At 44.3% G+C, this 13,651-nt stretch overlaps 1 protein-coding gene across 2 annotated transcripts in view; it reads left to right on the top strand.

Annotated features, from left to right (window-relative positions):
• Positions 1–13,651, top strand: part of ADAMTS9 (ADAM metallopeptidase with thrombospondin type 1 motif 9) — a 165,354-nt gene that overhangs the window by 86,197 nt on the left and 65,506 nt on the right. For both annotated transcript variants that reach the window (XM_063122037.1, XM_063122038.1), the window contains exons 21-27: positions 447–611; positions 4,916–5,080; positions 8,115–8,234; positions 9,470–9,565; positions 9,707–9,874; positions 11,114–11,404; positions 12,572–12,733. In XM_063122037.1, the coding sequence (XP_062978107.1) occupies positions 447–611; positions 4,916–5,080; positions 8,115–8,234; positions 9,470–9,565; positions 9,707–9,874; positions 11,114–11,404; positions 12,572–12,733 (1,167 nt within the window). The remainder of the gene's footprint in view (positions 1–446; positions 612–4,915; positions 5,081–8,114; positions 8,235–9,469; positions 9,566–9,706; positions 9,875–11,113; positions 11,405–12,571; positions 12,734–13,651) is intronic.

Below are 13,651 nucleotides of genomic sequence, written 5' to 3' on the forward strand. Positions count from 1 at the left end.
CTGTTTGAGTTTGTGGAATGACAGCGTTAGATACTGCCCTGTAGATACACATTTGGGAGCTCACCAGGTCAGGGAAGACTGCTTTAGTGCCAGAAGGATTTTTTAAAATGGATTTGATATTGACAAGTTTTGCACCCATTAGTGCTGCTGCTTTTATGTCCCAAACGTATATAATTTTTGTACTAGCTCTTTGTTTGTTTGTAAAGGGACATGCAACACACAGAAGCGACAGGGGGCTTATCATTTTCACCACTTCATAGGTTGGAATAAACTTTGCAGAGGCTGTAATAACTGGAAGAACATGTTTTATAGCTAGGATTTTCTGAAGAAAGAAATCTAAATCTTCTTCTGAAGCACTTTTCAGGGCTCTTGAAGAAACGCAAGTTCAAAATGAGATAATCTTTCTGACCTGTGCTGTCTACTAACTCTACCTTTTTTCCTTAAAGTGCTCTAAGAGTTGTGGTGGCGGCACAAAGAGGCGGCGAGCTGTCTGTATGAACACCTTCAATGATGTCCTGGAGGACAGTAAATGCAGCCAGCAGGAGAAAGTGACGGTGCAGCGATGCAATGAACTGTCTTGTCCACAATGGAAAACAGGCGATTGGTCAGAAGTAAGAGGCTGATCACATTAAGGCCATAAACAGCGTAGTAGATTTTGAGCATGGGGAAGTTGCAGTGCAGTGCAGAGGTAACCGAAGGAGCCTGAATCAAATAGCCGCCCCATCATTAGAAAAGGCTAGGGTTTTTTAGGGCTGTGCTGAATACTTCTCCCACGTCGTTCTCATTCAATTTGATAGAATAGAAATTGCCTTCAACAATAAATTCAAGGGAGAAGAAACAGCAGAGAAGTTCTCATGGGTTGGATTAAAGGTTCCTGTGCTTACCTTACTTATGAGATTGCTGAGAAGTGTGTAGGAGTGTCTTTCCTTGGGTACTCATCTCTCTGACAGCCTGTAGCTTCCTGCACTTTAGTTAAAACCCAGGGAAAGACATCATGAGGTAATGCCGCCCATAGGGCTTTTTTCAAATCAGGAAGTGCAGGCAGCCTAGGTAGGGTGACCAAATGAAAAGGAGGACAGGGCTCCTGTATCTTTAACAGTTGTATTGAGAAGGGAATTTCAGCAGGTGTCATTTGTATATATGGAGAACCTGGTGAAATTCCCTCTTCATCACAACAGTTAAAGCTGCAGGAGCTATACTAGATTGACCAGATTTAAAAGGGCTCCTGCAGCTTTAACTGTTGTGATGAAGAGGGGATTTCACCAGGTGCTGCAAGCATACAAATGACACCTGCTGAAATTCCCTTTTCTATGCAACTGTTAAAGATACAGGAACCCTGTCGTCCTTTTCATATGGTCACCCTAGCCTAGGAGGCTGCAATTGAGAGATGTGTAATAGAAATAAAAATGCAGAGATAGTATCCTCAGACACCTTGCAGTGATTAGGTAAGGTCAAAAACACCACCAAAATAAATTCAAAATACATTATAAAATGTCCTGAGAATGAGACAGGAAAATGGAAGCCTCTTTCATGGGGGATGGAAACTTTCAGGAAATTGGAGGTCAGATTCTTGCACACCATTAGCTCCACCTCTTTCCTGGAGCTCATCACAACACTGCCCCCCTTACATCTGCTACAGGGCTTGCAGGGAAGGAGCAATATTATCAGCACTTGTATAAGAGACAAGGTGTATCCACAATCTTCTTCAGAAATTTTACAATTGGAAGATCCTTTGGAAGATGCAAAATCCTGAAGAATGACAACTAGAGCTGAGCCAAAAAATATGGGAAGACATTATTCTTAGAAAATTCCTAAGATTTCACTTTTCTTATCCTCCTAGAAATAGAAAGCGACTTTGCAGAATTTTCTTCAAATTTTCTTCCCCATTTTTGGGTGGGATCCACCTTTCCTCTCTCCCCTCCCCTCCTCAATATTCCAGAATGATGCTAGGTATGTAGTATTGTGGAGAATGCAAAAGGGAGGTTAGATTGCCAACACTGTTAATGCTGTTTCCACTTGCAGTAGCAGGGCTAAATCAATAAAAGGGGTGACCCCTATCTGTGAGAAATTATTGGAGAATTTCTCATCCCCCCAAAGAAATTTGGTGAAATTGTCCTCTCAATTTCTCTGCCCACAAATAGGGTGGAGAATTTCAGGAGGCCATTAGTGCACAGCTTTAATTTTTTTTTCCCTTTTCCATTCCTTAACATGTGGTTGGGATTTACTTTGCCTAGGCCATCCTCCGTCACTAGTGGGTTATGATAGACAAGCTTAGGGTGAGCATATGGAAAGGAGAACAGGGCTTCTGTATCTTGTAACAGTTGTATAGAAAAGGAAATTTCAGCAGATGTCATTTGTATGCATAGTATAGCTAGAGTGACCAGATACAAAAGAGGGCAGGACTCCTGCAGATTTAGCTGTTGTGATGAAGAGGGAATTTCACCAGTTGCTGCATGCATATGAAAGACACCTGCTGAAATTCCCTTTTCTATGCAACTGCTAAAGGTACAGGTGCCCTGTCCTCCTTTCCATCCGGTCACCCTAGCTAAAAGGTCATTACCCTACAATAACAATGCAACTAGAACAAATAATCCTAGAGTTATAAATTAATTCCCCATCCCTTTGCTAATCGGCCAAGCACATATCAGTTCACTTTCATTTATACAAGGTGATAAGAGCTCACAAGTAGTATCTAGTTCCCCAGCAGAACAGCTTGACTCTCGCTCCTTCTAGCTCTCGCTTGAATGACTTCACCCTGCAGGGCTAAACCAACCAGTTTTTGGATGTTACGGTGGCACCACAGAATCTTAAGCACATGTAACCTTCTCAGAACAGATCAGCAGGTGAAGACTGGTTCATGCAGGAAGCCATTCCTGTGTCAAGTCCATACATCCAACTAAAACACCGTATCTTCTGAACCTTGCTAGTTTTCAAGGTCTGAATGATCACCATTTGGTTTCACTTTCCAGAGACAGTGGATCGGATGCAGACTTAACAATGCAATCTTATACATGTCTACTCAGAAGTAAGAGCTATTGTCTTAAATGAGGCTTATGCCAGGTGCATTGGGTTACAGAGCTCCATCACACCTACATGTTTGCCCTCGAATTATCCGCCTTCGTTTCCATAGCGTATGAAAGCCTGAGCATTTACAACCTTTGCGCTTTTATGTTTCATTCATTTTTACACCTCTCCTCTCCTGCGCACCAGCGTATTGCTGTTCTTCCGTTGAGATGCACATCCCTCCAGATCTCCTTTGTACCTCCCCCTACAGTTCATTGGTTGGTGGTAGTTGGACACCTCGCCCTCCCTAGTAATCAACATGGGGCATTCCTGGTCTTGCACTCCTTTTTCCTAGGAAGTAGCTTGTCTTGTTACTGAACTCACTTCGGGAAAATCTGTCTCTCTCTTACATACTTTTGTGGTTATTCCCTGTTGCCTAGACTATGCCCCATTCCCTTCACCCTGCCTGGAGGCTTTGGAGCATGAACGGAGAGGTTTGCAGGGTTGTGTAAATACAATTGATTTCAACTGCATTTATATCCAATTCACACTAAAATCCAATGCATGCTTACCTTTAAGTAAACCCCATTGAACAGAGACAGACTTATTAAAATGGGGTTTACTCAAAGGTAAGCATGCATGGGATTTTAGTATGAATTGGATGTAAATGCTGTTGAAATCAATGGGATTTACTCTTGAGTAAGGGAACCAGCAGATCACTATTTTATAAACTTGGAAATACACAGTTTAACATGATCAAAGGATTGATCCTCACACTTGCGGACTACCAGGAAAAGGGTTTAAGGGGGGAAATTTAGAAAAATCCTAAAAAATCAAGGGATGGACTGATCTCATTCAAACTTGGCATGCTGAAAACTCTACTTAAGAGCTAACACTGTGCCAATTTTGATCTCTTTATCTTTAAAAATGAGGGAGCTGTGGGCAAGGAGGGTGCATTTTCCACATTTCTTTTAAAGTGAAAATGTACCCCTGGTCATTCCTACTCAGGAGTAAGAACATACAGTTAAAGGGGAACTCTCTCTCTCCACCTTCACAGTTGAGTGGAGAATTGTACCGCCCTCCTCTTTCGTTAGCGAGACTGCCCTTAGACACACACACACACCCAACAAAGAACAGGATGGTAGATAGAACGCAACCACAGAAATACACAGGAGGGAGGAGAGCATTTATTTCGCAGGGAGGGAAAATAATCCAGACTTTCTGCACTTCAAAAAGAAATGAAAGATGGAGGATAAGAGCCGAAATGAGTGCAGGACGTGGACTACAACATGTGGGTATCAGGCTTCAAAACTGCGTACCAGGCATGGGGAGTGTGTGATAAACGGCTGGTGCAATGAATCTCACAGTCTAAGTCAGTCACACTTTAATCTTATTGAAATCAATGGGGCTAAAGTTCAAGTTAGTCATGGTTAACTTCACCCATTGACCTCAATGGGATTAAATTGTGACTACTTTAGCCAAAATCGAACCATTATATTTACTTTTGCCCAGAAGAGAAGCATGTGATAACCAAAACTTTAGGTTTGTTTTACAAGCTTTCACAATGGCTTATAAATGGCTGTCCAGTCCATATGCTTGCCTCATCCTTCTAGCCTGACTGAAGGCATATGTTGAGCAGCCAGAAATAGAACTGGCCCCAAACACACAGGAATTTCTCTTTCTATGTCAACATAACGATTCTGTAGTTCAACAGGCCATGTGATTGGGTCATGTCAGCTGACCATGTGGCTGCAATATTGAATTCATTACAATCCGCTTTCAGCCCTGGCTGACCTTCTGAGGCCCATCCTTCATCCTTCAACTATCTTTTCCCTTATTAACTTTTTCAGGAGTTGTTGCATGGATTTTGGATGAGTGATACAGGCCTAAGCTTAATATTTTCTTCTTTTAGTGCTTGGTAACCTGTGGGAAAGGGCACAAGCACCGGCAGATCTGGTGCCAGTTTGGAGGAGACCGGTTAAACGACAGACTTTGTAATCCTGAGACTAAACCAGATTCTGTGCAAGGTTGTCAGCAGCAAGAATGTGCAGCGTGGCAAGTAGGACCATGGGGCCAGGTATTTGAAACCATTATTCCTATAAATAAGCAGTGAGTTAGCTCCAGTAGTATATGTTTTCGGGACTACATTAAAAAAAAATTGCTGTCCCTATGTAGGAGGCTTACAAGCTAAGTAAGAGCGTGCAGAACAAAAAGAGACACCAAGAGTGGTTGTGAAATAGCCATGCTCAAAAGCCTGATACTAAATTGAGCCAGGTTTGACCTAAGCCAGTGTAATACTTCAGCACCTTTTTAGAATGCAGCCTTCATTACTTGGCAAGCTGCCTATGAGTGAACACTGAGATAACATATGTAGGGCAATGGGCTGGTTTGGGTGTGCCGTCACCACATTCTTTATAAAGATATCTCTCCCTCTTCAAGCTCAAGTTCCGGGCGGGGCGGGGCAGGGGGGCTCATTCCGAATGTTTGCAGCAAAAGCCAGCAATAGACTAGCATTGCTGCCATCACCAAGACAACTCCCTTCCATCTCTGAACCAGTCTTGCAAGTGTTTTGAAAATGTGAGGCTCTATGAATTGCAAGAAAACTGTCATGCCAGAAAGCAGCAAATGTCAATTGAGAGTTCATATATAGTGTGGCCTCCCAGCCCACACCCAGGTCCAGCTGCAAACACTTAAACCCGTCTCCATGGCCTCCTTACTCTTGAGGAGTCCTGTTGCCTTGGGCTTGGTGGCAAAAACTTCACCTCTGATTGGCTGCATCTTCTCGCAGTGCCACCACCTGGGGCTGTGTGTCTGTCTGTTCGTGTGTGATTGTGAGACTCGCCCTCTGACTCCACAGTGGGGACATAATCTGGAGGGGAGCTGACCTCTTTTACAGGTCTGTCTAGGTCCTCCTCTGCAGATGCACTCAGCATGGCTTCTTTAGAGTTTCTGGGGTTAGCCAGAGTGGTGCTGGAGTCCCTCCAACTCAACGTGTTCCAGAGGGCCTTTGGGTTCTGTTGCATCTGAGTCATCATCAGAGGAGGTCTCCAGGGTCAAGGCCAGGTCACACATGATGGGCTAAAAGATTATGGATTTTTTAGTCCATCTTTGTAGGTACAGACTGTAAGTGTTCAGCTATGGTAGTCACGGACAGAGGTCTTCCCAAGCTACCAGTGGTCCCTTAATCAGAGATGCCAATGATTGAATAAGGGACCATATATAGGCAAAGCATATGCTTGGCCACAAAACTGTGGTCTCCAAAGCAAGTAACCGAGTGAGAATAAGCACTGGAAGGGAAGGACAGAAATGATTAAGTCTAGTTACACTTGGTTTTATGCATCGGAGGGCGGGGGTTGTGTGTGTGTTTTTAAAGAAACTTTTTAGCATTGGCCTTTCAGGGTTCCAAAATACAGTGCACACCAGCCATGCCTCTGAAAGACTCCATTCACCCTCTTCTGTCTCCACTGCAGCAATAGCTGTAATCTACTTACACTTTCAAAACAAGTAAATGAATAAACCTGTCCAGACCACACAAATTTCTCCTCAACTGGTCATGCCTTCCTGTCATAATCATGTTCTATTAAGGTTGCTGCAACCGTTGATTCAGTAAAGAAATGTGACAGAGATTACATGAGATTCATAATCCACAGAATGGTAAATGATTTAAATACTTGCACATGTATATTTGAAGGGAATAAATGAAGCATGCAGGATTCCAACGGAAGCTGCAGATTTTACCCGTTTGACCTAATTTGAAAGGGAAGCAACTGAAGTAGTAGCAAGGGCCCTTTTTTACTTTAGACATCTCTGGAGTTGGCAGGAAAAGCTATGTGCCTTGAACTTTCTTACCTCTGCATAATCTGTTTAAAAGTAAGATAGATGCATTACGAAGCCTGCTGCCCAGGGCATATTTAATACCACTGCATAAAACTGGTTTAGTAGCCATGCCCTCTCTGTGGGGAACTGTTGTTCTGTGAAGCAGACTAGGACTTTCTGCACCCTTATCAAAACTATGCTTCCCAGGGTGTCATCAGTGTTAAACTGATACAAAGCTATTGGTCCATGGCTCACTGGCAGAGCACCTACTTTGCATGCAGAAGGTCCCCGGTTCAATCCCTAGCATCTTCAGGAAGGTCTAAGAAAGATTTCTGCCTGAAAACCTGGAGAGCCACTGCCAATCAGTGTCGACAATATTGGGCTAGATGGACTAAGAGTCTAACACAGTGGGCCCATTCCGAAGACACCATGGCTTTAACCATGGTGGTTAAGCCAGAAAGCCAGTCTGTGTTCAGACACCTTAAACCATGGCTTTAACTATGGTGAATAAAGCGAACAGCCTTATTCACCATGGTTAAAGCCATGATGCCATGTTTCTCAAAAAACTCCTGCCTTCTTGGGAGAGATAAGGAGGCCTGCTAAGTAATCCACAAAGCTTTATTTAAGCAATAAACATCTCTTCCTGCCTGAAGAGAGTCTAATCTCTTGGAACTTTCCCCAGGGCAAAACTATGCAAACTAAGCGAGACAATTGTCCTTTCAAGAAGAATGGAAAGCCTTTTCTCAAGACAGGTTAACTTCGGAGAGACTAGTTCTGAGGCAGCTTCTGACGCCCTATGTGAGCCGGAGCAACTTTCTCTCGCCTTCCTTTCACTCCACCTGTTTTAGCCTGTGGCGTACGCTAGGATTGGCTAACCTGTCCGTGCTCTCTCCTTCGGAAGAATGTTGGCTTCCCACTGACTGTGTATTATTTGCCCTTGACGACATAAGCTCTGGAGAGAGTTCACCACCAGCTTGTGAAGAGCTCATGAGAGCTTTCTCCCCCACTGGTACAGGCTGGCCTGTGTCTGGCACCGACTCCTCTACTTCAGAGTCTGATTCTGATTGATTACCTGAAACACTTTCTTCCAAACTAGGAGAAGCAGGGCTAGACATGACACATGGTTTAAGGTGTCTTCTGAACATGGTCTGGCTTTCTGGTTTAACCACCATGGTTGAAACCATGGTTTAAGATGTCTTCTGAATGGGGCCAGCATGAGGTTCCTATGTTCCTAAACCAGATAGATATTTGTTCACAATATCTCAGTATTTCTTCATCTGTTTCCTTCCTGACAGTGCACTGCAACATGTGGGCAGGGCTATCAGATGAGAGCAGTGAAATGTGTTGTTGGCGCATATGTGTCTGTGGTCGATGATAACGAATGCAATGCTGCTACCAAACCGACGGCTACGCAGGTAGGTGTGCTGACATGGTGGACATTCAACCATCACCGTTCTTTCAGATTTCGAAGGGATGGAAAATTCCCTTTGCAAACAAAGGTCGGATGGCTGGACTGAGTGCTGACAGTCGGTACAAGTGGGCCAATGGACGGGCATGAAGCCACCTGTGATGCATTTCATTTATTACATTTCTATACCGCCCTAAAGCCAAAGCTTTCTCTGAATGGTTTACAAAGCTTAAAACGTACAGTATTATGCGTAATATAAAAACAATTTAGCTGGAAACAGAACAGATACACACATACATACACGCATATCCAAACAATATCCAATGACCTGATTAAAAGCCTATCCTATGCTGCCAAATGCCTGGGAATAGAGGGAGGTTTTAACCTGGCACCGAAAAGATAGCAATGTTGGCACTGAGTGGGCCTCACTTGGGAGTTCATTCCATAAATGGGTTTGGGGTTTTTTTGCCTCCAACAAAGCCCTCTCCCTTGTTGTCCAGGGAGGGAGAATTAGCACAGTCTGATGGAATGCTGTCCAACATCTAGCATTGACTGCACATGGGGGCGAGGGGGAATAGAACAAGTTAAGGACAAAGATGGTAGCTGACCTTTCTTGCTTACATGCTCACTTTCCACCTTCAGGGTCAGTTTTTTAATGTGTAGGGGAGCATTCAAAATGTGATACTGCACTTGTTCTCTGCACTAAGTGCTACAGACTAGGAAAAAAAGTACAACTATTTCTTTAGGTTTGCAGTATCCTTTTGTCCCTTTCTTCCACTCCCTTGTCTTCCGGCATGCTGCTTCCAATGTCTGGCACAGGCTACCTATCCCTATTTGACAACTTTTGTCTGTGGTTAATACAGTACCAGATGGGTAAAAGCTGTTAATAGTAGCAAAGTGTGCTTTTGTAAATGGGCATGCCCGTATTTTCAAGAGCTGCATTTTGTAGTAAGAAAGACAGAGAATATGGGTAGATCAAAAGGTCATTGTACAGATGACAGTCGTTAAGTATGTACATTTCAGAGTTTGGCAGATGAACTGAGACTATCCACCTTTAAGGAAAGATGAACTCCTTGTAGCTAGCAGACTTTTAAAAGATGATGGCGGGAGTGTTCCCCAATCCCCATCCCTCTTTCATAACTGCATTGGTATAACCCCCTGATTGGCAGTGAAATACCTGTAAATGGTTGATACTCCTTAGCAGTGTGTTTTCTTCTTCTTCTTCTCTTATTTATGAAACAGGACTGTGAAACAGCACTGTGCCATCTTCACCCAAGCAGCCCAGAAACAAAGCAAAACAGCCAGAGAACCCAGTGGAGATTTGGATCCTGGACCCCTGTACGTTATACTGGTCAGCTTAAGCGTACAAGGATACATTTTAAGTTCCCTTGGCAAATAAACCCCGTAGCCCTAAAACTATATGGCTTCCTTGTCAAAAGGGCCAGCTTATCCATTGGCATTCTTGTCCATCTTCCCTAGTGTTCAACTACGTGCGGGAAAGGCACCAGGATGAGGTACGTCAGCTGTCGTGACGATCAGGGCTCTGTGGCTGACGAGGCCGCCTGCTTTCACCTTCCAAAGCCATCGGCGACAGAAGTGTGTACTGTAACGTCATGCGGACAGTGGAAGGCTGTGGAATGGAGCATGGTGAGGAACTTCATTACCACAAGATGTGGTGATGGCCACCAATTTGGATGACTTTAAAAGGGGGTTGGATAAATTCTTGGAGGAGAAGGCTAGCAATGGCTACTAGTCCTGATGGCTATGTGCTATCACCAGTATCAGAGGCAGTAAGCCTATGTACACCAGTTGCTGGGGAACATGGGTGGGAGGGTGCTGTTGCACCATGTCCTGCTTGTGAGTTTCTGGTTGGCCACTGTGTGAACAGAGTGCTGGACTAGATGGACCCTTGGTCTGATCCAGCAGGGCTCTTCTTAGGTTCTTAACTTCAGTGTTTCAAGGTGACACAATCTGACTACATGCCAACGTGCCTCTTGTTGCTTAGTAGGTCACATTTATCATTTATGAGGCTTTTTTAAGAGAAGAAGAAAACTTTGGGCTTGATTGGGCGGGGAAAATGCACACTGCCCAAGGTAGTCAAGGACGTATGAAATTCTCCAGTAGGTTCAGTTAGAGCTTACTGGTGGGTGGCAGCAGTGATGCTTTTCTGTTCCTTAAAGTTCTTTCTGTTGTTGTTGCTGCTGCTACTACTGGTGGTGACAGCAACAGTGGAGCTCTTCTTTCAGTAGCAGACTGGGGCAGAGCAGAACCACTGCCTGGTGTTAGAGCACATACATGCAGAAGATCCCAAGTTAAATCCCTGACATCTTTTTGGAAGCATCAGCTAGCACAACCTTCTCCAGCATGATGCCTTCCAGACATTTTGGTCTATGGGTAAAATCCAGCATAAGTCCAACTTTGAATAGACCCATTGGAATAAATGGGACTTGAGTTAGTTGTGACTAACTTAAGTTCCATTCACTTGAATAGGACTTAAGTTGGAGTTTACCCAAGAACTTCCAGCATTCGTGACAATTGAACAGGCTGTCTGGGGCTCATGGGACTTGTAGTCCCAAAGATCTAGAGGGCACCACATTTGGGAAGGCTGAGCTGGCCGGTGATAGGAAAGACCTCTGCCTGGAAACCTGGAGAGCTGCTGTCAGCCAGACAGTACTGAGCTAGATGGACAAATATATATGGCTTGCTATAAGGTGGGTTCTTACTCACCTAATTCTGTGACATCATCACAGAGGTGGTATTCACATATCAGTGAACCTATCAATGTATAAAATGTTATTTTTTAAAAATAAGCTTCATTCTGTGTTTTCCAAAGCATATCTCTTTGCTAAGGACAGCCATTCCCAATTCTCTCCTCTATTGACTCAGTGCTCTGTAACTTGTGGGCAAGGTAAGGTGACCCGCCAAGTAGTCTGCATTGATTACAGTGACCAGATGGTTGATAGGAGCGAGTGTGATGTGGAGGATATCCCTGCGACGGAGCAAGATTGTTCTATGCCATCATGCCAGCAGATCAACCCTGAGTATAACAGGCCAATCCATCCCTTCCCTTACCCGGACTACCGTCAAAAGAACAACCAGGGTGGAAACCCAAACAGAAACCAAGGTCGTGGACATGTACATGGAGGCAACCAGTGGAGAACTGGTCCATGGGGAGCAGTAAGTACCTGGTGCAGATATTTTTGATTCCTTTTTGAATTGGGTTGGATAGAAGTTAGGCCCATTCCATGCCAAAGAAACATTCAGCTGTCAGAGTAAACAATCCTAATTGAGGGTTGCATCCAACTCTGACCGTCCGCTAGAACAGAAATGACTGGCCGAACAGTCTTCCTGTCCCACCAGCACCCCACATCTCAAATCTGCTCTGGTTGGTTAAAGGACACTCCAAAGCAGATGTGGAAGGCACATGGGGGGGGGGGCTGCAGGGGAAGGAGAACAAGGGATAGCCCCATCACATAATGGGCATATCTAGATGAGTCGTTATCCTGGGTATTACCCCGGGATCATCCTTGTGCATCCACATGACGCACAGGGGATCGCGGAGCCAGGGAGAGATGATCCCTCCCTTTCCCCAGGATAACCGGGATGGCTTTAATCCTGACTTTTCCCATGGTCTCGGGATCATCCCGAGACCGCGGGACATGTAGGCGGCCGTCCCGGCTCCTCGTGAGTAAATGCGAGGCGCCAAGAACTGGGCATGGGGCACAGAGCTCTTCAGGAGCATCGTGCCCATCGGGGGTGGGGTGGGGCGCATTTTTTAAAAACACACACACACACACACACCAAGCTTTTCAATGGAGTGCTCATATGCTCATCTTCAATTAAAAAAATCCCAAAATGGCAGGTGCGTCATCCTCCTGGGACGTCACGCACCGCGTGTGGACTGAGAGGGAGGATCTCACGAGCAGAATCCCGCAAGATCCTCCGCCCGCCCTCCCAGAACGCCGGGAGGTCTAGACATGCCCAATATCTTGCGGTTGAAAAACCCAGTCCAGGCACTGTCCTCATTTCTGAGGTTTTGTCAGGGGGTTGCCAAGCTTGGCTTGAAAGAAAGGAAAGGAAAGCAAGACCTTTTCCCAAACCAATGCACTGCTTTAAATACAATGGCAATATTTTTCTTCTCTGAGGTCTCTGATTTATCTACCTGCACTTAATATTGTAGTGATAAAACTGGACAGAATAAGCCAGACAAAGGTGTGAGAGTAGGTGAGGGTTATAAAATATGAGTAACGTGGATGGAACAGGGAACAGTTGATACCTATTTTTCTTTAATTATCAGTCTAACCTAGACTGAGCCTCTCAACCTTTTATAATCATGTTTTATAGTGTTCCAGTACATGTGCTGGTGGGTTCCAACGGCGGGTTGTGGTATGCCAGGATGAAAATGGATACACTGCCAGTAATTGTGATGTAAGAACAAAACCAGATGAGCAAAGATCATGTGAATCGGGGCCCTGCCCTCAGTGGGCCTATGGCAGCTGGGGTGAGGTGAGCAAAGCATTCCTTCCATCTTTATTTATATATTTATTACATTTCCTTACCGCCCAACAGCTGAAGCTCTCTGCACGGTTCACAACAATTAAAATGATAGAATGCAAAATAAGACACAATATAAAAGTTTAAAACTACATTTTAAAATAAAAGTAAATAACAAAATAAAACCTAGCAGCGATGCAAAGACGTAAACAACAATAACAGATTTAAAACAACAGAAACTGAAAGACTAAAATGCCCTGAGGGGAAATGCCGAGAAGAGCACAACGTAGGCCCCAGGCAAGCCAGTCTGGGAAGCTCATTCTACACCTGGGATGCAAAACTGGAAAAGGCCCTTTTCTTAGTTGCTCCCCACCTCTCTTCCTTTGGAGGCAGCTCCAGAAGAAGGGCTGCTGAAGACAATCTTATGGTCTGGGCAGGTGTATATGGAAAGAGACAGTCCTTCAGGTAACCTGGCCCCAAGCCATTTAGGGCTTTGGATGTTAATACCAGCACTTAGCATTAGGTCTGGACATGGTCTGGCAGCCAGGCAGCCAATGCAGATGGAAAAATACCGGTATAATATGATCACGTTGGCTAGTCTCCGTTAATGATCTCGCTGCCTTGTTTTGACCAGCTGAAGTTTCTGAAGTGTCAAAGGCAGCCTCACAAATAACGCACTGCAATGCTTTAAAAGAAAAAAACCTACAATGAATCCGCTCCCAAGATATTTTAACAGCTGAAGTATTATTAGTTATGAAACTGTACCTGAAGATTTTAAATATTTGACTCTGTTTTTAATTTCCTTCATTAAAAAACAACAACACCAATCACAATTTCAGAAGGAACAAAATAGCAGAGGTCTATAGATGTGATTAGAAGATCAGTGGTCCTAATCTCTTGATTATCCCACATGGTAACCTTTATTCATTG

The sequence above is a fragment of the Elgaria multicarinata genome, chromosome 3, assembly GCF_023053635.1.
Source record: "Elgaria multicarinata webbii isolate HBS135686 ecotype San Diego chromosome 3, rElgMul1.1.pri, whole genome shotgun sequence".
Lineage (NCBI taxonomy): Eukaryota > Metazoa > Chordata > Lepidosauria > Squamata > Anguidae > Elgaria > Elgaria multicarinata.